Below are 23,512 nucleotides of genomic sequence, written 5' to 3' on the forward strand. Positions count from 1 at the left end.
CTCACCGGACCCCTCTGAGGGTCAGAAACAAACATTGCTGCAAACCCTCCTCCTGTGTGCTGAGCATTAACCATTGACAAAATCAAGACGCGAATTATCCATCAGAAACAGGTGTGAGGGAAGAAGAAGTGGCCTCAATCCAGACCTGCTCAGCTCTGGCCAATGTGAACCACAGAATACCCCGAGCTGGACCCACAAGGACCATCCAAATCCAACTCCTCGCACAGGACATCCCCAAAATCCCACCACGTGGTTCTTTAAGAACTCCTGGAAGAGAGCTCGCTTCCCAGCACTGAGAGAAGAACGAGGAGCTGTGTGAAGAGCTGGAGCACTGCAGGTTTGGAAGGTGCAGCCCTCACCTGGGGGAGTGCAGGCGTCTGCGGGGGACTGGACGAAGGTGGAGCGGCGCTTGGTGGGCATGGGCAGTGCCATCTTCTGCTCCTTGTGCTTGGCCAGTGCCGCCTGCACGGCTTCCGTGTGGATGTCTGCGAGAGGGAAGGGCACACGCTGCCATCAGCAACAGCACAGCAGCAAGGTGATCCTCTGAGATCTTAGATTTTCAGGTTTTTCAAATCCTTTAGTGCATTTTGTAGCTCTAAACTCCATATGAAGTGTTAACTGTCTTCACATTTTAGTTAGATAAATCCCTCTGGGGCTGGGATCCAAGGACACCCTACAGCCTCAGGACCCAAAAAGTATCAGCAAAAGTGAACTGCCGGGGAGCAAACTGGGGGAATGTGACTTCATTACCTAAAGCTGTAATTGGAGAATCAACCCCCTGATATGTAAATGGATCAAACTTATAATTGTCTGAAAAACTCGTGGCCTTTGTCTATCTTGGGTGTAGCCTCTGGGAGGGTTTTGGCTGCCCAAGGTGTATCTACTGAAGGCCTTTAATAAATCCCCACTTTATTCTCTTAACCTTGTCTAGCCTCTGTTCTAGGCAGCCACTCCAAGGCATCAAAGGAAGGAGTAAACCCAAACTGCAAACACCCCCATCTGCCTGTTCATGACATTTTTCCCATTTTCAGTGCCTGCCCAATGACCCTTTTCTGCCATCCCAGGAGCAGCATCACCTTTTATTCTCTTTTTTAAACAAGGAAACTAACTGAGGTTCCTGAAGTTAGCAAGCTGAATGCAGGGCCAGGTTTGTTACCCTGGAAAATTCTGGATTAAACTCATTATATCCTCGTGTCTCTGGCAAATTTTACAGAAACCTCAACCCTGGCAGACTGTTCTCCTCAACCAAAGATTATCCTAAAATCTGCCTGTGCACCATTTAAATATGCACATAGTGTGTGCAGCCTCAGGTGCAACTCAGTCTATAAAGTGGCAGTTGTCTGATTTGGGAAAAACCTTCTGCTCCCAAATGGATGCAGATTACATGTAAATCTTAGGAGTTTAACTGTGGCTGTAAATGCAGGCTGATTAGGGACTGAAACAGGCTGGGATGGGAGTTTTCCATGCATCTACAACCCTCAGAGCTCTTTGAAGGAAGACACATCACTGGTGAGGAGAAATCAACATCATAAAAACCAGCTATGATCAGGGAGAGCATCCATTTCTACATCTACATTCATTTCTCAGATTAATGCATTTTAATTCTGCTTCTGCAAAACCCAAACCAGGATCTCCTACCACTCCATGAAACGGTGGGATATGACAGTGTCACTGGAGAAGGAAGACTGAACAAACTTTATTTGCCTGTGTTGAGAAGAAAACTTAATTCTTGCTACCGTACGGTGAAAAACAAAACCAGGGAACAAAAAATAGGTGCCAACACTTTCTCCTCTCCTGAAGCAGAGCAGGAGCTCAGCAGGTGCTGGGCAGCCCTTCCTGCTGTTCCAAGCTCCCAGAGCTCAGCAATCCCTGAAACTGATATTACCTGTCACCTCACTGAATGTCATCACCTACAGATGTGGTTAAATTTTTTTTTTTTTTCCATTCTGTGAAAAAAAAAAAGCACTGAACAATTTGCATCCAGCCAGAAAAATCAGGGTGACATTATTTTTTTTTTCTACTAGAAGTGGTTTTGATTCAGCAGTTGCACCCCACAGTGATGTTTCATTAGAGAGAGCCACCAAGGCAGAGTGATGATAATTTTGTTTCCCTGAGAGGAAATCCAGGGGACTCTTGTCCCTGCCCTTACCAGATCGATAACGTTCATCTCTGGCTCCCCCTGAGCGAGCTCGGTGGAATTTGGATGAGGATGATGAGGATGATGATGCTGAGGCTGGAGCTGCAGATGGAACGGGCATCTGAGGTCTGGATTCCTTCTGTAATGCTGGATCAACCCCTGGAAAACAGGGAAATAAAAGGAGCTTTTTTTGGACCACACTCTTCCCTTCTCAGTGTCCCAGTGACCAGTGCTTGTTATTGACTGGAAAACCAATAATAAACCAGCAGCAAGAGCCTTTGTTGTTCCCATTAATCACAAACCCAAGGAGACCTCCACTTGTCCAGTTCTGGCTTTCAGCGTGTCCAGTGCGTGGCTTTATCATCCAGGAAAAGTTTGTTTTTCCCATTAAAACAGGAAGCAAAATAGACAATCTGATGAACATTACAATTTAGCAAGAGCAACTCGGAATTGTTGCTGCTGGAGGTTGAATTCTAAAATGAATCTGTGTGGCAGAGGGAAGTTTTGAAAACTAAAACCCAGAGGCCACCCAGTTGTAATTTCTTCCAGACTGTCACCTGGAGTCATGCAAAAATCCAAGAGCAACTATATCATCTAAGTATGTGCTACTTCAGAATTCTCACAAACTACCAAAGGATCAGAGAAATGGAGAGAAAAACCACAAATCCTGGGCTTCCATTCCAGTTATGCCACTTTTGAGGTGTGTGGTTGTAGGTAAACAACTTCAGGTGAGTGCCTTGAGCTCAGGGACTCACAATAACAGCAAATCCCCCTGAACCAGCTGCAGGAATCTCCATGGGATTGCAGAATTCTTGAAAAGAATGCTGGAAAATTCTGGAAAAGCTCAGTATCTCTCTTGTATAAAGACATTTTTTTAAATTTTTCATCTTCCTTCATCCATCTCCTGTCCCATCTAAAATCCCAAAGAGCAAAATATTATTGGAATAGTAATGAATATTAGAGCAAGTCAACAATCCACTTAGTTGTGGGTTGTTAATGATTCTTTAAACTACCATGCCAAAAACTGAGAACCTTTATTTGTAGTTAAAGAAGAGATCTCCTGCTAGCCAGAAATCTTCAAACCACATTAGGGAGACAAACAATTATTCCCCTTTTCCACTGGTGTTTTTTTGGATATAGTAACATATATCAGAGTCCTGTATTTGCTTATCAAAACACATTCATCCCTTGTGCAAATGTGAGAGTGGCACAAAAAGCTGAATGGAAAAGGAAAAGAGATTTCTGTGGTTCAGGTGCAGGACCTGTGCTCCAGAGCAAGATTATGAATTCAAAATCTCAGCTCAGCCCAGATCCAAAAGCATCAATCTGTGTCCCTTCCTGTCACTCTGGCACACATTCCATTGATAACCAGTTTAACATCTTTGTAGCATTTATTTGCCTTCATCAAACCCAGCAGAGTTTTATTTTGATCCAAAGACAACACAGCTTCACAGACCAAACAGAAAAGCTTCATGTTTTCTGAGCACTGAATATTTACGAATTCAGGCACCCACTAGATGTCAGCAGCAGATTTAACACTATTTAAAATGAATTATTAAATTCATATTCAGCTCTCTTTCATAAGTCTTGTAAAAGCATCACAGGGCAAACATGACATTCCAGTTAGGAAGGGATCAGAGGTGGCTGTAAGTGACATGACACACACAGAACAAGCTCTCTTCAATATTTTGCTCTGACATAATAACATGTTCCAGTGGCCTCACAAAGCATTCAGACACAGAGGAGGAAAGAGTGTAAATCACTGATGGTTACACAACAAAGCAGCACTAGTGAGCCAAGCCTGGCAGGTGACAGGTGATTTATTTAGTGCTCCCTTCAGAATAATCCTGCTACAGCTGCACTTTCTGCTGGCAGAAACATGACAAATATGACAGAGAGATGAAAAATGAATTATTTGAGATTGGCTTTGAAGGATGCCATGGATTTGCTGGCTGTCTTTAGTTTCTAATGAGAATTGACTGCTCGGTGATTCCTGCGTTTTGGTGAAGGGCCAATGATTTAGAGATTCAGAGACTGAACCATTAGAAGATCAACAAGGATAAATGTTTGCATGAACAACAAGGAGAGCAAGTGCCCCATGCACAAGGAAGCAGCTGCAAACCTGTCACTCCACTTTCTGCAAACAGAATGAAACAGCAGAGCTGGGACTGGACTGGCTATTCCTTGATTTTTTAAATTTTTTTTCAAGCTATATACCCATAAACACATGGAAATAACCAACTTGAGCCTCCAGGTTTTCCAGGAGAGCCTGAACACACTCCCAGAAACCAGGGACACCTGGCTCAGCTGCAGGCACAGCTCCATGTGCTGCTTTTGCTGCTGACCCCCATCATGGAGAACTCCCTGGAATGAGGGACTTCAGATTTTGGGATCTGCATATTGCAGAGACCTTTCAGGAGTTAGCAGCTAGATGGATCTTAGTGGATACTGCAGCAGGAAAAAAATGCATCTTTAGGTAATTAACAGCGCTGCCTTAACTCCTGAATAAAGAGGCAAGCTCCCAGAGGCCATGTGAATGGAGCACAGATCGAGCTGTAAGAATTCCTAAATGATCCTGCTGACATGCCCTGACATGTCACCTTCCCTCCCTTCCCTCTCACTTCACATCCACGAAATGGAGACACTCCATCAGCCAACATCAGGCACAAAATGCCAGCACTAAGTATTTTGTTGTTGTTGTTGTTGTTGTTGTTGTTGTGGACTAAATTAATTTTCTTCTCATTACCAAGGTGACCTGATTCTGAATCCCTCACGCATGACTTCCACTGGTTTTTTACAGCAGGAGATTCCCAGACACTGGGGCAGCTGGGTGTGAGAAGCATAAAAAGCTGGAGAGCTGGGCCAGAAGGGCAATCAAACCTCTGGGTTAATTGGTGACCTCCATCATCCCACCCAGGCCTCTGCCTGGACTTCAGCTCCACTGGCAGCTCTCAAAGCCCCCACAATTAACAGAGCAGAGCCCAGTCTTGCCAAACACTTCCCCCCTCCCCCCCCAATTAAACATTTGCTGAGACAAATCAAACGTGCACAGTGCCAGGGTTGGGGCCAGGACTGTATCATCTTCAGCCTCCAGAAAACTCGGGACAAAAGCAGGGCTGCCAAGAGCTCTGAACCACCCAAGGATTCCCCATTTCCTCCTCAGGCTCCAGATCTCCAGTGGCACAAATGCTAGCCTGAGGAGTGCAAAACCTGCTCAACAAATACCTACTTATCAAGAGGGATTAGTCATGTGTGTATTAGTTTTTGGTTTCTTTAACTAACAGAAATAGACTTGATACATAGGCAGCAACCAAGTGGCTGAGAATCCCATCATATCCTGCTCCAGGGAGTTCTCAGCACTTGGAGAGCTGTTTGGAACAAAATCTCCATTTTCAAGGCTAAATTACACTTTTTGCTTGCCTTGCTCCCTCCAGCATGTGATTCAGAGAGAATACACTGTATAAAACCCAATCTCAAATAAGGGAATGAGCCCCACCTTGAGAGGAACAAACCAAATCCAAACTGAGAACCAGCTGGAGAGCAGGAACGGGGCAGTGGCTTGAGGTGGGAGAGACTGGAAGCTGCCACATGACAACTTTATGTTCACCCATCAAGTGCCTGAAGGGAACTGCTGTCATTTCCCTCCAGTCATGTGGTGTTGATGGGCAATAAATGCACTTTGAGCTTTTACTCTTTATCAATTTTTTTTGGCACTAGACCAAGCTCATTAAATTCCAGTAGGTCCATTCAGGACTCCCTGTCACATCCAGTCACTGCCTGAAATCAGAACCAGACACATCAGTTTTTAATGGCTGAACATCTCAGCATATCATTAGCAATTATTCTGGGTAAGCCCCAAAATAATGATTAAACACACATGCAGCCACGTCCTTCAGTTCACAATTACATATAATAATTATCCCACATGCAACCAGCTGAGCTGCTCTGGATCTCTGAACCAAAGGAAACAATTGTGCCCAAAGGATCTGACTTCAGCTACTCTGGCAAAATAAAGCAAGAAATTATAAAAATCCTTATGCTTCTCCAGCAAGGAATTAAGGTGGATGAAGGGCATGGCACAGACCAACACTACAGTTCAGACATTTCTGAGAATATTTCCAGAATGATTCTTGAGGATGATTGATCCAGAACCCTTGAGGCTCTACAGCTCTACAAAATCCTGATTACCAGCCAAAACAAGGACCTACCTTGGGTTTGTGGAACATATGGAGCCAGCAGCTTTGCTCTCTTCTTCTCATACCCCTTCTGTGTGATGTCCCCTAAAAACAAGCAGAGAAAAATAATTTAATCCCATTGGAATTTTGCATTTTGAGGTCTGCTTGCCTTTTTTTTTTTTTTCAGTGCCATGAAGGTTTCACCAGAACACATCTGTAGAAAACCTGAAACTCAATAAATCCAAGCACATTAGGATTTCAAAGCTCCATATTACAGAACTTCTGCAGTTTCCCTTGGGATCAGAGACCTACACTATCCACTATTTAAATGCAATAACTTGGATCACAGCAGCTATCTAAATGGAATATCAAAGCAGTGAAAAACTAAAAAGGGAAACTGGGAGTGCATGAAAATATTCTGTAACCACAAAACAATTTAGGCGAACAAAGTGGGATAATTCCCAACCAAAAGCGTGAAGGGGAAGTGCACATTCAGAGCCTCATCTTCAACTGATCAAACAGCAAACAAAGTGACTCCACTTCAGCAGCTGCTCTGGGTTCTCCAAAAACTGAGGCAACCATGGACAGACAATTTCCAGACTCCTGTCCAGCAAGCACAGCTCGTGATCCAGGTGCCAGGGCCTCACCATCCTCACAAGGAGGAATTTCTTCCACACATCCAACTTAAAATTCCCCTCTTTCTTTGAAGCCATTCCTCCTGTCCTGCCACTGATGAAATGTCCTTCTCCAGTTTGCCTGTGGCCCTTTCAGACCCTGGAAGGTGCTGTGAAGTCTCCACACAACCTTCTCTTCTCCATCTGAACGTTCCCAGCTCTCCCAGCTGTCTCCATAAGGGAGGTGCCCCAGTCCCTTTATGAACTCTGCGGCCTCCTCTGGACTCGCTCCAAGATCTCCACATCCTTCTTATGGTGGGGACAGAAGATTCCAGGTGGGCTGTCACAAGAACACAGCAGAGGGGGAAAATCCCCTCTGGAGTGATTATTATTAGAGTCATTACTCTAGAGACCAGAATAAGCATTTGTAAACTTTTCCCTCTTTTAAAAAAAAACCTAATCTGTCTGATCCTGGAGATGCACCATCTGGCTGCTGTCTTTTGTTTTAATTTCTCACATTACATCAGAACCACAAGAAAGACTGGAACCTTGGAGGGATTAAAACAAACAGCCCTGCAGCATTTCAAGGCTCTTCGTAGCCTGCCCGGCACTTACAGCCTCCCACCTCCTGGAGATGGGGAGAGATCAAACACACAGCACTAAGAAAAACAGAATTATTTGGTATCAAGCTAAAATCAAGCCACAGTTCCACGATGACAAGAAGTGAGTGATCACAAACAGGATGTTTTCTTTGCTGTCAGCCTCAACTGAGAGAGAACAGCCAGAGCAGCTCTGGCTGCAGGGTTTGTTCAGAACAGGATCCTCCTGCCACACCACAAAAGGGGATTACAGGCTTCAGGCTCTAAGCCTCCCAACACCACCAACTTCTCAGCTAAAACATTCCAGCTCAGTGCCCAGTTTGGTTCCAAAGGTGATTTGTGAAATGCCTGAAAAGGGAATGGACTCCATTCCTTGGCTCCACTCAAATGCCAGTGACACTTGAAACACCTCGGAGAGCGGGAGTTTCAGAGCTGGAGTGGGACCTAATGGCTTCAGACTGACAGAAGTTTATGATAAGATATTGGGTAGAAACTTCTCCCTGTGAGGGTGCTGAGGACCTGGTACAGGTTACCCAGAGATCCCTGGATCCCTGGCAGTGCCCAAGGCCAGGCTGGACAGGGCATTGAGCAGCCTGGGACAGTGGAAGGTGTCCTTGCCATGGCAGGGGTGGAACAGGATGAGGTTTAAGATCTCTTCCAACCCAAATCATTCCATGATTCCATCCTTCTCTGACTCTTGCTGCTCAGAGCAGGGTGTGCATCTGAACACAGAATTTTTATCTTGCTCCTCTAGCACCACGTTTGAGTCAGGGCCCAGCAAGTCCAAACAAATCCAGCAGCTGAAAAGGAGAATATCCACGACGCACTGAAATGGCAAGCAAAGCAGGAATTTCAGTGCCTGACTGCAATGCAGAGCCCAGGTGACACTCATCCCGTACAGACAGGTATGTGCAGGGACAGGGACACGTCCAGCTGAGCTCCCACATGCCCAAGGACGACGTGCTGAGGGACCACAGGAGCTTCAAAACCCACCAGCTTTGCCCTAGGTCTGCCTCCACTTTCAGTTTACAGAGAATTGTGGAGTGTCCTGAGCGGGAAGGGACCCACCAGGATCATCCAGTCCAACCCCTGGCCCTGCACAGACACCTCAAAATCCCACCCTGGGCATCCCTGGGAGTGGTTTCCAAACGCTCCTGGAGCTCTGGCAGCCTTGGGGCAGTGCCCAGCACCCTCTGGGGGAAGAAGCATTCCCTGATATCCCAGCTAACCCTCCCCTGGCACAGCTCCAGCCCTTCCCTCGTGTCCTGTCCCCGTCGCAGGGAGCAGAGATGGGAGCTGCCCCTCGGGATGAAGCTGCAGCCCCCAGTGAGTCTCCCCTCAGTCTCCTCTCCAGCTGAGCAGAGCCAGAGCCCTCAGCCACTCCTCCAGACCTTCCCCCATCCCCTTGTCCCTGCTCTGGGCCCTCTCCAACAGCTTCAGATGGTTTTGATATCGTGGGACTGCAGGTGAGGCTGCCCCAGAGCAGAGTGTGACAATCCCCTCCCTCACCTGGCCAGTGACACTGGACCTAGTAGCCCCCAGGACAAGGTGACCCTTTGGGCTACCAGAATATTCATGTCCATTTGGGAGGCACACGGAGCCAGGGGATGGACACTGCAGGAAAAAACAGAAAGGGGAGGGATTTCTCCTTATAAGCCAGCCCCCAGGTTTGTTCAGAGCTTGTTATTCTGTGATTAATTTCTCCACAAGATTTAATTGTACTCTTGACATTGGTGGTTACACGCTATATATAATGAAACGTACTGGAAAGAAGAAAATTGTTGGAATTACTAAGGAATACAACATACACAAATAACGTAAGTACATTATGAACAAACACCAGAATTTTAAGTTGTAGTAGCAACCCATTCTGTTTCACATGCTGGGAAGCAGAGAATTCTCTCTAATTACTTGTTCCACACTAATATCCCACCAATAAAATAAACCCATCCACACTGTTATGGAAGCAATATGGTTTTCAGGCTCACATTTGGAAATCTGAAGCTAAGATGAGATATTACTGAGAAACAAGAAGGGAACTCGGGCCACAACACTGCAACCTCAGCTGCCATGTGCTGCACATCATTGATATTATTGTTGTAAAAAGGATTCTCTGCGCATAATCCAATAACAAAATAAAAGCCTAATGCTATTTGGCAAAAGCAGGGAAGTTCCAAGGAGAAAAATTCAAGCAATAAATATAATAAAACTGATAGGTTCCTGGGACTCCCCAGCAGTGCTCCATCTTCCTGTTGAATTTCCAATTCCATCTGAATTTTTATTTTGTTGTAGCATAAAAATAAATAGATCAACCATTATTTTGATAAACAGATTGACAGTCTCAATCCTGCACAGGATTAGAAAATGTGAAGCCTCAATTTTGAGACCAGCCCCACTGATCTGGAACTGGGCAGTGGGGACTAAAAGGTTTGGGGTAGGAGATAAATCCGAGCTCTTTCTGGAGCATGCAGGTGTGAACCAAACCACAATTATCTGAAATCAAGCTCCAGCAAAACACAAGGATTGTCCTCTCGGGAAAAATCTCATGTGCAGGCATGGGTGGCAGGTATAGAGTCATTTCATGGAGGTGATGATTTGACTTCTGCAACCACAACTGTCCCAACCAAACTGGCATGTCCAGCCTTGGGAACAAATGTGCTTTTGACACATGGCACAGGTGAGATGAAATTACTGACTAAAACCACTTTTCTGGTCATGCCGAATCCAAAATTGGTACCAATCTACTGACACACACAAAAAGAAGCCCTAAGAGAGAAGTTTTCTTTCACCCTATTTCTTTTTTGCTGATCTACAGGAAATGGAAATGGCAAGATCTGGACACAAACGTGAACTTCCTCTATAGAATATCATAAATTACAGCCACAGGAAGAGCACCAGGACAACAGGGCTGCAAACTCTGGAACCATTTACTCCTCTGACATAAACCTCGTCAATCATTAACCACCTTCCACAAATAAAACACTCTGTGACACTTGGGGTGATAAATTCTCACAGAGAACTCACCTGAGAACCACAACCCCTCTCCAGGTACATGCAAGACAGGACACCACAAAGAAAACACCAGCAAAGCAAATGAGAGCTGATAATTTGGCTATAAAATGGTGTTTCATCCCCAAGGAAGAAATTAAAACAAGAACAGCGCTGAGACTCTCCTGGCTCCCTCCCAGCCACCACCCATTTCTGTTCCGTTCACTTTGTATTTATCCACATCCGCTGTGAGCTGAGGCTGAGCCTCCCCAGGGCTGAGGCCCTGCCCAGGAAATGGGGTTCAGCTCAAAGGGAAGCAGCTTTAGGGATTTTAGAGGAGAGATGAGAGTGAGCTGAGCTGCTGCTGTGGTGGAGGAAGAGGCTCTTCTTCCTTCCTGCCACCTCTGCTGCAGCCGCAGCTCCGGTGCAGCTCCATCTTCAGCTTGCACAGGTGATGCCCTGGAACAGACAAGGTGTAGACACAGCTCCCCACCACTACAATCATCACCTGATCCTCCTGATTTTTTGGAAGAAAATATAGAATCGATTCTCATGGCATAGATCCAATTGGAAAGTTCTGATCATTGGGAGTGTAACAGAAAGGATGGACTTGCAAGGACGGAGCCCAGGGGAGCCCGGAGCCCACCTGAGCAGCCTGGATGTCACACCTGTATTCAAATCCTGCCCCAGAGAAGCCCCGGGAGCCTCGCTCCCCACCCGGTGACGCCAGGCTGCTTTTCAGCAATTAGCACTGATGATCTGTTCTAACCAGTGGTGCTCAATCAGTGCAAGGTGGTAACACCCGCTAATCCTGCTAGCTCAGACAATGCCGCTCTTTCAACATCCCTGCTCCCCTTCCCCCATGGAATGAGAACACTGAATCATTTACTGTCTAACAAAACCATAATTACTACAGTGGAGAAATTAAGGAAAATGATCACGTAGGGCACAGCATCTCCCCAACAAAGCCTCCAAACACTGGGCTGCAGCAAGGAAAAGATTCCAATTGGAAAGCAGTTTGTGTGCGTTTAAAAAAATGTTTGTATGCTTTTAAAAAAAAAAAAAAAAAAATCTGTTGATGTTTCCAACAGTTTGTGCTACCAGAGAATCCTGGTGGTGCTTCTGGTACTCCCATTAGCCCCAAAACACAGACTAAAGGCAAACACGACAAAAAGACTGTAACAAAAATAACTAAATTATTCTATTATTGCTGATGCATCTGGATTTCAGGTCTCACCCCTATAAATGACCTGATGACTTGGCCTTTCTCACCCACTCCCCTGCTGATGTCCAGGCACAGGACAGGCAACATCTCCCCGTGGTTTTATCATCTCAAACTTGCTCTAAAAGAGCAAAACACAAAGTCTGGATCTGCAGGGCTTGAGTCTGGAGCACCAACATCAAGACAAGGAAGAGCAGAAGTGATGCTGAAAGTCCAAAATGTTCTTTTGCTGCACGTCCAGATAAGGCCTTTGAAGTGTGACTGGAGTGGCTGGTGCCACATCTGAGAAACCCAAAGTGAGGATTAAATGCACTTGAGGGCAAAAAATGGGCACAACATCGGGCCAGCACTTAGTAAGGAATGCTGTCATCACTTATTTACGTACTTAGAGCTGGGTCCCACCTTTCTTGAAGAAGAAATTCCTCCCTGTGAGGACAGGGAGTGCCTGGCACAGGGGGTATCCAGAGGAGCTGAGGCAGCTCCATCCCTGGAAGTGCCCAAGGCCAGGTTGGACAAGGCTTGGAGCAACCTGGGATAATGGAAGGTGTCCCTGCCCACAGCAGGGGGTGGCACTGGATGGGCTTTAAGTTCCCTTCCAACTCAAGCCAGTCTGGGATTCTGTGATTTTCCTGGAGAACTGGCAACTTCTAGACATCCCACACTCTTCCCAGTGGTTTTATCAAGGGTTAAAACTGAGACATCCTCAGTCCCAGGGCTTCAGCAAGCCAAAACACAACATTTAAACCTTTTTTTCTAGGCTGTGTGCTCAAATTGACTGTACCTATGCAATGGCCTTAAACTCCTCCTACCACTCTTAGCTACAACTGCAGCACAAAAACTACATTTGAAACAAGTTTAGACAATTGCCTTGCTCTGTTTGAGGCCAAATGATGATGCAGCTTCAAAGATTCCCTCCTCCCTCCTTTGGGTGAAGCTGTATATCAGGTTTCTTTCTTGGAGACAACAGCAAGGTCTATTATGAACTAACAGTCTTCCAGAAAAAGTCTGATTTCTTGAGAGAAATAACACCTTACTCACTGCACTCGTCACCAAAAAACCCAACCCAGCCCAGGTCTGGGCTCTGTAGTTCCCCTTTAACAGCACCATTGTATTCCCAGCAGGAGCATGAATAGGGCACTGAAAACCCAGCCGGGCTCACAAAGCTGTGTTTGTTGGGCACAAGCATTAAACTGCTCCAGCTTCGGTGTTAAAAGTTTCACAGACAGATCAGCTCCAGATTAATTTACACACACAGAACAAGCCGACTTGGCTGCAGCACTGTGGGGGCTCTGTTCTGCAGCTCCAAAACCCTTTTCTAAAGGCTTAGGAGTGTTGCTTTACCGAATTAAAACTATTTTAATCTCAACATTTATTATTTCAAAAGAATTCCATTCAAGATGAGGTTCTGCCCTGTGTTCAAGGGCTGGGTCATTCCAGGTCACAAGGTGCTCTTCACCCCAGGTCACTCACCGGGTGCCACAAACCTTAAGGGTTTTTTGTTGTTGTTTTAACTTTAGGCAGTAAATCCAACTTCTGAAACTGTACTGAAGAATCTCTTTATCTTCCAGCAGCATTTCTGAGTTGCAGCAGATCCAGTGTCCTCGATTCACCCGTCTGGGCTGTGTATTTCCAGCTGTAATCTTCGAGGCCATATGTGATGCATCACCAAGTGGGTGAGCTAAGGACAGGGCTCAGTCCCTCCTGTACACCTGGGCTGGGGGGCATCAGCGACAAAAAGGTGTCACCAGCTCAGTCTCAACCACAAAGGCACATCTGGTAATTTATCATGGGCATTTCTGCTGAAAATAGCACTATCCAAGGTGTGCAAAATGAGTTCTCAGGGGATTTGGGAACTAGGGCTGGGAGTACAACAGCCTCTGGTGGGTGTGACTGTGCTCTGGTTGATTCTTCTCTCACAGCAGACATGAGAACGTGCTCACCGTGACTATGTGTGGCTCACACACAGCATCACTGAGTCCTGGTATCTATATTTAAAGTTTATTCAAAGGACTTCCTCAGATACATTGGTCAAACCATCTCCTCTTCACCTCTTGTAAGAACTAAAGAGCCAAAATGAGTTTGCTTTTCAGATGCTCAGCTGGGAGAATGGGATGTAAAATGCACTTGTGCATCAGGAGGAATTTCTTCATGGAAAGAGCAGTTAAACATTGGAAGGGGCTGCCCAGGGAGGTTTGGAGTCCAGATCCCTGGAGATATCCAAAAACTGACTGGAGCTGGCACTCGGTGATCTGGGCTGATGACAAGGTGGGATCAGTCACAGGTTGGATTCCATGGAGGGCCTTTCCAGCCTCGAGGATTCTATGATTCTGTGATCAGCCACACAAATCAAGCTGTCAATGCACAGCTAACATCTATCTTTCCAAAAGATAAAATGCTTTTCAAAAGGCTCCAAAGACTCTTGAAGATAAACTCCTAAAACCTTCAACTCTATCAGTTAATTGTGTTAGCCCTGATAACCTAAAACACAGGCTCTGCTCAATTACCTCCAACCAAGAAAATCCAATCACCAAAGTAAACTTTAGATGAGATATTCTATTGTGAAGATTCTATTGCAGTCATAAAAATTTTACATTACCCATAAAATCTATGTACAGCACATGTACATAAACAGTTGAATCTCATATACAAATAAAAAATCTTGCACGTAACCCCATCCTAGGGATAAAAAATAAAAATCCTTTAAATAGCTACAACTTGTCATTGGGGGAAAATGCATTTTCCCTCCTGAATGTAACAAACTCAAGGCTTTCTTTTTCACAAACAGGATTTTACAAAATCTGTTCAGGAGCAATGTTTTCATCTAATTTTAATATGCAGTCAGTGAGAACCGTGTGAGGTGAGAGGCAGGAGCACTGAAGGGTTTTAACACCAGTCCTGCATCAGAACAATCTGCAGGAGGGGACACAGAATGCCACCCAAGAACTGAGCTGAGTAAAGCAAGACAAATTCCAAAGCATTAAATAACCCAGCTGAAGTGATTCTGCCCTGAATAATTCTTTTTGCTGACTAACCTGCTGCTCACAGCCACCAGCAGAAATTCCCAAATATTCAACCCCAGCAGACCTCACACTCTCCCACCAGACTGAAAAGCAAAGTTCCCCAGGAAATGACTAAACTGTGACAGGCCTGTGACTCAGCACTTGATTCAGGCAGGTAGAGCATTGCCATCCTCCAGGTACACACTGAATTATGTGAGCTGTGAGTGCTGATAACACTCTCCCAGGAGTTGCCCGTCCAGCCCAATAACAAGAGATTACACACAAACTCTGCCTGTTCTGGCAGTCTCAATCTTCTACAAGGGATAGACAAGTGTGGACAGATGATTTTCCAAATCAATTCTGGTTTTAGCCCAGGAATTAAAGCAAAGACAAAACCATGCTGGCAGCCAAAGAGACTAAAACAGAAGTTACTGTGGGTTTTAATTCTGTGTGTGACTCCTGTCAGCCACCCTTTTTTGGCTCTCTCGTGTAAATATTTAATAATTTTCTTGACTTCAATTTTTAACATAAGCCAAGTTCCACAGGGACTCCTTGCTGGTAACTCTCCTCCCATCTTGACAACACAGCAACACCTCTTCCAACCAATACCAAAGAGCAGTTTGGATACACAGCCCACTCCAGTCCAGCTGGAGCTACTTTTCCTAAGTAAATCCTAGATCCGTGAATAAGATGCAGGAAGAGGAGAAGAAAGAAATTAAGATCAATTACTGCCCTATCTAGCGATCAAACACAGCTGCTCACACCAAATGTTCAGCAACTCCGACCTGCCCTTAAACACAGCACAGAACCTAACCCAGTTGGCACTTCACCCAGCACAGTAATTATGTATTTCCAGATGGGATAATGCTATTCCAAGTCACAGAGATGAGGTCGATGGTTATGCATGACGAAACAAAGAAAGAGAACTTGATGGAGGCACTGGCACTTAAAAAAATCCCTCCTCAAACAAAACCCAACTAAAAAATAGAACCAACCAAACACACTGAAAATCAATTGTAGGAATTAATCTTTCAAAAATCCAGAGGTGGGACACATATCCCACACCCCTCCTGCCCTGGTTTTCCTAAGGAGCCAGTACCAAGTGTGTATTCATAAGGAAGTTACTCCCATTCCATAGAAAAGCAGCAGAGAAAGTAGTGGCTGCTTAAGAAAGCAAAATACATTTTCTCCCAAAGCACTGAAATCTGGAACACAGCCCCGAGTCACTGCACACCCAAGTGCTCACTCGAGGACAGTCACCATTAAACAGGATTAGTCACCAGAGCAGGATCCCACTACTTAAAGGCAAAGCAATACAATTATTAAACTTTTACCAGCCTCCAATTAGTGTGTGACACCTGTAATTTGACTGGCGGAGCCTCCCACCAAATTCCCGACGAGTCCCTGATGGAGGCAGCAGCAGCTCCAGGAGCAGCACAGAGGTTTCCTACTCAATCCTTTCAAACCTGGCTGGTGGGAACCAAAACGCCTCGTTCAGTCCCCTCAGACCTGCTCTGCACACCCCATCCCAAACACAATTCCGTATCCCAGGAATGGATATCCCGGGCCAGCTTTGCTGCATTCAACACCACAACCCATTCAAGTCAGCTGCAAGCCTGGGAAACCAGATTTAAATAGACAGAGCAGAAGAAAAATGTCCTGCACAGCGTGGCATGAGCAGCAGATTCCAGGCTCTGCCATCAGCCCGGGCTGTGTGAAGCTTTCAGTTGTGTTTACATCAGCATCCACTGCTCCTTAAAGAATGGCACTGCTAAGGAAACCCTGCTGGCATGTCACCAGCAGGCCTAAAAAACCCCATTATCCTGTCAGCTGCAAGGCTCTTTACAAGAAGGATCACACGAGGAGCCACTTCTGTTCAGGGCTCTTTGGGCAGAGTCAACGTCTGCTCCAGCAGAGCTCTGTTCCAGCTGAGGAGCAGGATGTGGCAAGATCCTTCTCATGTGAAAGTCTCTAAACTGCGTGGAAGATCAAAATAATGAGCCAAGAGCACCCAACAACCCACCCTAGAGTCACTGAACTCGGCTACTGCAGGGCAGAAGAGACTTTTCTCCCAGCACACCCATTCCTCCTAATTAGTAAAGCATATTAATAGCTCTTTAAAAATAATGACATTCAGGTTTGGGTGAAAAGTGGCCTTTTTAAATAGAAAAAAAAAACCATCCTTTTACCATAAAGAGACAGAACAGTCAATTTACTGCCCTTGTTATGCAGGATGTTGTGATACCACCCTGGTATTTCTGTTGTTCCAACCACTAACATCCTCACACACGGAATTTTCTTGCCTTCTATCAGTATATCACCATCAAAAAGTATTTTCACAAAACTGGGAGGACATATATTCCTTTCACATCAACACCAGTGCACACTGAACCAAAATAAACAGGCCTAAAAATTAAAAAAAGACCTTATTCACCAGCCATCTCCAAATCCACAACTACTTCTGACAGAGAATTTTCCTCCTGCTGCCTCTCTCAGGGTGCAATATCTCCTCTTCCAATTTAAATAAACTGATTTCTCAAATGTCTCGCTCGTACAGGGAAGGAAGTATGGAGAAATCAGCAGGATTATTTAAGAGCACACAGTCAGCAACTTGACAAAAACTAAAAGAATGCAAACAAAAGGGGCTCTCGTGCTGAAAGGGAACCACACCTGCCCTCATGTCCTGCACTGTTCACTTGACCAGAATGTCTTGAATTTGGAAAAAAAAGAACTTTATGTCTAGTAACAGGCAAAAATTCCATGGTGTACTTGCACTAACAAGGTGCAATCTCTCCAAGATCAAACTTACTGTAAAAACAAGTCCAAAATGATGAAACATTTATCTAAACTTCTAACCACATAACAGCAGTATGAACAGATTTCAGCCCCAACCAAGTAAAAGCTGGACATTGTCACCAAAACACAGCTTGGAACTGGAAAAGTAAGAACTGCTGGTTCTGTTTTCTGGTTAAGATTATGGGGAAGTTACTCACAGAACAAGATGAGCTTCTCAAAAGTATTCCAGTAATAAATCAAAACAAATAAACCCTACTTCCATACCGTAAGTGAATCCAAATGCTCTCTTCAGTTGTCCTCACATACACCACCACAGGAAGGAGCCTGAAAAATCTGCTAAAAGCCTTAAGAAGCCTGAATTAAATATTCATACTTTGAAAATGGTGAAGCCAGCACAAAACCCCAAGCAAGAGATGAAAGATTTCCTGCAATTGGTGATGCTGAGCTGGAATCTCCATGAGGGAGGAGGACACTGGTAGCTCTGCCTTCAGGAGTTCAGAGCTGAATCTGCCACTTGGGCATTTTCCTGAGATGCTCTCTTACCTCTCTGTTACCTAATTTCCCCCATTTCCTCCAATTTAATGATCCCTGGTTGGTCAGGTTTTAATAACAATCCAAGGAGATTTGTCGAAAGCGCCTAAAAAATAATTGAATGATGACATCAATTACTTAATTTTAATGAGAGTGAGATCATATTTTAATTTTCCATTCTGCATTAAACTTCAAGCAAAGGTGACTGTGCAGTTTCTCTCAGCAATAGCCAGTGTCCCTCCAAGGTGGAAGCAGAATTACTTTCAATAACAAACTAAATTTTATTACCTTATTTCTCATTAGCAGTTAATTCCACAGAATTAGCTTGGGTTTATTACTATGCAAAAAGACAGGTAGATCCTCCAACTTACTCATTGAAAACAGAAGCCCAGCTCTGAACTCTCTGCTTCTCACAACAGGAAAAAATCCTGCCAGCTAAATTCTCTCTAAGCATGGACAGAGCACAGTTTAATACAGAACTCTTAAAAAAGCTACAAAAAGAGAGACAAAACGAATGCACGACCTGAAAAAGCAAGGTAAGAACTGCAGAGGGTGTGCAAGGAGTCATTTGTGGGGACCCCGAGGTGTTCAGTTCCACATCACCCCATGAAGCAGGCAGGATGGAGGCCTTGGATGGACAGAGGTGCACCAGGTAGAGTGCCTGGATATCTGTGGCCCAATTCCACCTCTCTGTAGGCTGGGCAGGGACTTTGCAGATCCCTCCTCTTGTAAACCTGGAAATCCTACAGAACACCGTGGTTTGCCCATCTGAGCATCATCCTAATTGCAGCCTTGCTCCGCTGACCTACAACCCACTCCAGCATCCATGTGCTCCTCCCTGCTCCAATCTATTTATTGCACATTATTCCCCACCCCTGAAGTGTTCAAGGCCAGTCTGGAAAGGGCTGGGAGCAACCATGGACAGTGGAAGGTGTCCATGGCAGCAGGGTGGAACCAGAGGAGCTTTAAGGCCACTTCTAACCCAAACCATTCCATGATTCCACAGATTAGTTCACTTCCCACTTGGTCTCTCAACCTCACTTTAACACAAGTTCCTCCACCACAGCCTGTGTGACCTTTGCAGCCTCACCACTGAAGGGATGAAAATTCAACATTCCCTTTTATTCCTGCTAGAAATGACAAGAGAAAAAGTACTTGGACAGGAACCATCTGTTCCTGTGCCTAACGGAGCCATAATCACTGGATAACAACCATTCCACAGAACATTCCACTGTTCATAAAACCAGGGTGTCAGTGTAATAATATTAATGGGGAGCTGCTTGTGTCTTTTGGATAAAATATGATATTCACAGCAGGCTTTGCTTTCAGCTGCAAACACCACGGCCTTTTACAGCAAAGCAAAGCACCACAGACAGCACTCACAATTAGGGGGTGGAGGGGCAGGAAGGGCTAAGGATGTGTTGACAGTAATAATTTAAGATGAGATATTCTGCCAAGAAAGAGAAACTAAAGGATTAACATCCAAATAGAAAATCTGCAATTAAGCAAAAAAAAAACAAAAAAAAAACCAAAAAAAAAAACAACTCTGAAAGAAAAGGACTGTGGACACAGCTCTGGGTTGGATCCTTGCCCTCCAATTTGTTCTCCAAGACTTCTCTGCTGACTCCGTGTGTTTCACAGAAGTAAAACTCATGCCACGCCATGTAACACTCTCTCAAGAGAAATGATGATGTTTGGGAAATAATACAACCACTTCTCTCCAACATCTCTTGCACAATAGGATTATTTCTTTTTTAGCACTGGGATCCTACAAGCACAACACAGAACTGTATAACAAAACAAAGAAATAAAATTAATTCCTTGGGGAATCCCAGCTGAGATCTTCCTACTGAACACGGCTCTGACCTGCAGTGACAGCCAGCCTGAGCATCCATAAAAACACCTGCAGGTGTTTTTCCATAAAAACCTGGTTTTTTTCCATAAAAACACCTGAGGCTGTAGTACCTCATTTGTACCCAGGAAACTCTGGAGAGCTCTTTCCTCTAGCCCTAATTCTGCTGGAAGAAGACACACCAAAATTCCTTCTAGGACCACCAGGTCAAATGCAGGTGGCCCCAAACTACATGAAAATACTCAACCACACAGAAGTCACAACTGCAGGATGTGCTCATGACCCAACACTGTGCTCACAGCTCTCTGAAGTGTGATACCTGAATCAGTTGTGCTGTGCACAGGCAGGATTGAATATTTCATGTTAAAAGCTTTAAAAGGAGGAACAAAAAAAACCCAAAAAACCCTGGCCCAGAAGTGCAGCCTGTCAAAATCAACCACTCACTGACAGACAGTGCTGTACCCCTCAGTGCTGAGAAGCCTGGCATGACAGCCATAAATCACTCCAAAATCTTTTCACACAGAGGAAAAGGAACGGTAAAGATCCAAACATGAAAACTTGCCCATTTTTAATTTGCTTGGTTGCACTTGTTTAAAAACTGACGTTTATTTTGATACTTGAGCTTGTCTCTCCTTTTTATTTCTCCATGCAGCAAGCTGAGAATGAGAAATTTATCACATGGAGAAACCAGTATATCCCAGAGCCACCTTCCCCAGAGCCTGACCACAGGAGAGATGTCCTGCCCAGAGAGCAGAGGGAAGTCACACACAGTCCCCAGATGGTCTGTAAAGAACCAGTTCCACACAGAACATCCTTCCCCATGGTCTGGTTACAAGAGATGGGGTCAGTGCTCTCCTGACAGACCCACAGGAAAATCCTGAGAGTTCAACACAAGATCTTTGAATTCCAACACCAACAGCACCTCGAGAGCTAATGGACACTGATGTGCAGAAGTGTGTGATCACTTCCACGCCACTGCCTTCACCTCCCTCCCAGAGAGGCCAAGGAAGGCTCTGGGGATGCACCAGTGCCTAAATGGACACAGGTTTCCTTTAGTCTCCAACAAAGGCTTGGAGAGATTGGCACAGTGCCCAGCCTCACTGCCTTCTTCCTCTTCAGATGTGCTTCCATCCACAGATAACGCAGGGCAGCTTTGAATTCACACCCTGCACAATCAGAGGCAAAGGACAGCACAGGAAACCCAAGTCAGCTTTTCCCCTCGGCCAGGGAACTCCCTGGGACAGCCAGCACAGTCCTTTTCGTTGACATGCCCAACACAATGGCACAGGAGACAGCAGACAATGTGCTCAGAGCTCCACCATTAACTGGTTTAGTGAGTTAAGACACAGATCTGTCTGCAACTGCTTGAGGCAGAATGTGCTGAAGAAGCAGAAATGCACCTTTCAACTAAGAATCCATGAAACAGCTTCAAACAACCTCTTTGAATGGTGGAAACAATCCAACAACTGCAAGCTTACCCCCATGTGACAGTACCTCTTGGGGACTTCTTGTCACACTTCACCCACAGAAAACTATTCTGAAACAGCTCTTCCTGACAGCAGAATTACAGAAAAACCAGCTCTGACATTTCCCAGGTCTCTCCACTTCGCTACTTCCTTTCCTTCTCCCTTTCTTGGACTATTTTACAGACTCCTCTCATGGTGTCAAGGATTCCACTGCAATACTGTGAATTTCTTTGTGCCTGTGAGGTCCTGCATCCAAAGCCAGGAGCAGCTGTGCCAGAAGAGCCCCAAGGTTGCCACTCTGCAGGGTGGGAGCACCAGAAATCCACTCACACGCTTCCAGCTGCGTCAGGGTCAGATCCTCCAGAACCTGAAGCCAAACTCAGCTCTCAGAGAAGACTATTTTCTCCTTCTCCAGTTCTCCTGCCAACTCTTTCCTTTTATCCTTCTGCCCAAATCATCGTGTCTCTGCTGGAAGAGGAGCCTGCGGTGCCGTACAACACCTCTGTGTTCACACCATTACACTTGGTCTGGCATTTTAAACCTTCCCAGGAAGGTCTTCTGCCATTTTCAACAAGAGAACATAAGCAAGAAATTACTTTTCTAGGAGAAGAGGCCAAGTTCTGCCATGCTGGAGAACTTTTATGACCATCATCCCCTTATTTTGTGTCTCCCTCCCTTGTGCTTTGCTGAATCCAATATCTGGAAAGTGAGAAAGAGAAAACATCACCTTTGCCACAGTCTCAGCCTTCATAAATATATCCCTGAGATCTCCCAGTGCACGAACCTTGATTTCCATTTGCCTTTTCCCATCAGGTTCAACCCCAGGAATCACCTTCAGATCCCACAGGGAAGTGAACAGGTTGAACACCATGAACGGTGCCGCTGCACACGGAGAGCTGAGTAGGATCCCCACAGGAATAGGAATCCTGCAGGAAAGGATCAGGGTGTGCAGGACAAATCTCTGCAGCTCTCTTGAGCCAGAGGATCCCATTTCACAGGACAAAGCCCAAAGGTGAGCAGGCAGTACAGGAGAACAGTGCAAAGCAAACAGAACGCGTTTGGACAAGAACCAAAATCCAAACCCCTCGGAATCAGCAACAGACACAGGTAACAAGGGAGATTTCAGAAGCTACAACAGAAAAATTACAATCAGAGGAGGCAGGGAAGAGAAAGGTCCAATTTTTTTTTTTTCTTAAAGTCACACATGGAAAAATGGCTTTGTTCAGATTTATTAAAAATCAGCTTATTCACCATGAAAGAGAGGAGACCCACAGCATGAGGTGAGTAATTACCCCCTAAGACACAGGACAGGAATCACAGGAACATCAGGTATGACTTAGCTGGATCCAAATGCTTTTCCTTACAGCTCCCATGCTACAAACAGCCACTTCTAAAAGTGTTTTACCAAAGCTCTGTCCAATGCACAAGGATTTGGTACACAAAAGGCAGAGGGTAATTACATCTTCCTGTTTGCTCTTCTTGCCAGAGATTTTTTTGAAGGCCTACTGCAAAAAGAACTGCCTTGAAAGCCTTCCAAGGCAACAGCAGCTCCAGGGTTATAGATTTTTCTGATTTTGGGGAAATATGAGAGCAAATTAACTCAGGTCTCTGTGCTTCTGATGAAAATGACTAAAACAATGTTCCCAAATCCTTAAAACTAATGGAAACTGGCCCTACACAATTTTTACATGCTGCAATTTTAAAACAGGACTTAACAAGTAAAGTGTATCAAACACAGGAATAACTACACAGAAATGTTTGCTCAAGGTTTCTAGGTGTGGCTGAAGCCAAGACACAGTAGGATTATTTCTACCTGACTCATTTGCTTCGCCTTCATCCACAATTCTCCCTATTTGGGATTCAGTAATTGACTTCTTTCTGCACCACACGGCTTTTTAAAATCAGGACATCTTCAAGGAGGACTTGAAAATTTAAAGCAGAGAGGAGAAATCCCAGAAATGCAGTGGGTTTATATCACATTCAACCAAACCTGACCACCACCATCCTCATCATCATGGAGAAGCTTCCTGAAGGTGCAGCACGGTGAGACATCCACTCACTGCTAATCAGACTGCACGGGTCACAGTGTGAGTGACAACACCATGGAGGGCCTGATGTCCCCTGCTCTGTGTC

The 23,512-nt window shown here is 45.1% G+C and overlaps 1 protein-coding gene across 1 annotated transcript in view; it reads right to left on the minus strand.

Moving 5' to 3' along the window:
- DIP2B (disco interacting protein 2 homolog B) overlaps positions 1-23,512 on the minus strand; it is a 61,865-nt gene that overhangs the window by 29,380 nt on the left and 8,973 nt on the right. Inside the window, exons 2-4 of the mRNA XM_062510810.1 lie at positions 6,346-6,417; positions 2,150-2,296; positions 360-485 (exon numbers count right to left, since the gene is read on the minus strand). Coding sequence (XP_062366794.1) covers positions 360-485; positions 2,150-2,296; positions 6,346-6,417 — 345 coding nt within the window. The remainder of the gene's footprint in view (positions 1-359; positions 486-2,149; positions 2,297-6,345; positions 6,418-23,512) is intronic.

This window comes from Cinclus cinclus, chromosome 30 (assembly GCF_963662255.1).
Source record: "Cinclus cinclus chromosome 30, bCinCin1.1, whole genome shotgun sequence".
Lineage (NCBI taxonomy): Eukaryota > Metazoa > Chordata > Aves > Passeriformes > Cinclidae > Cinclus > Cinclus cinclus.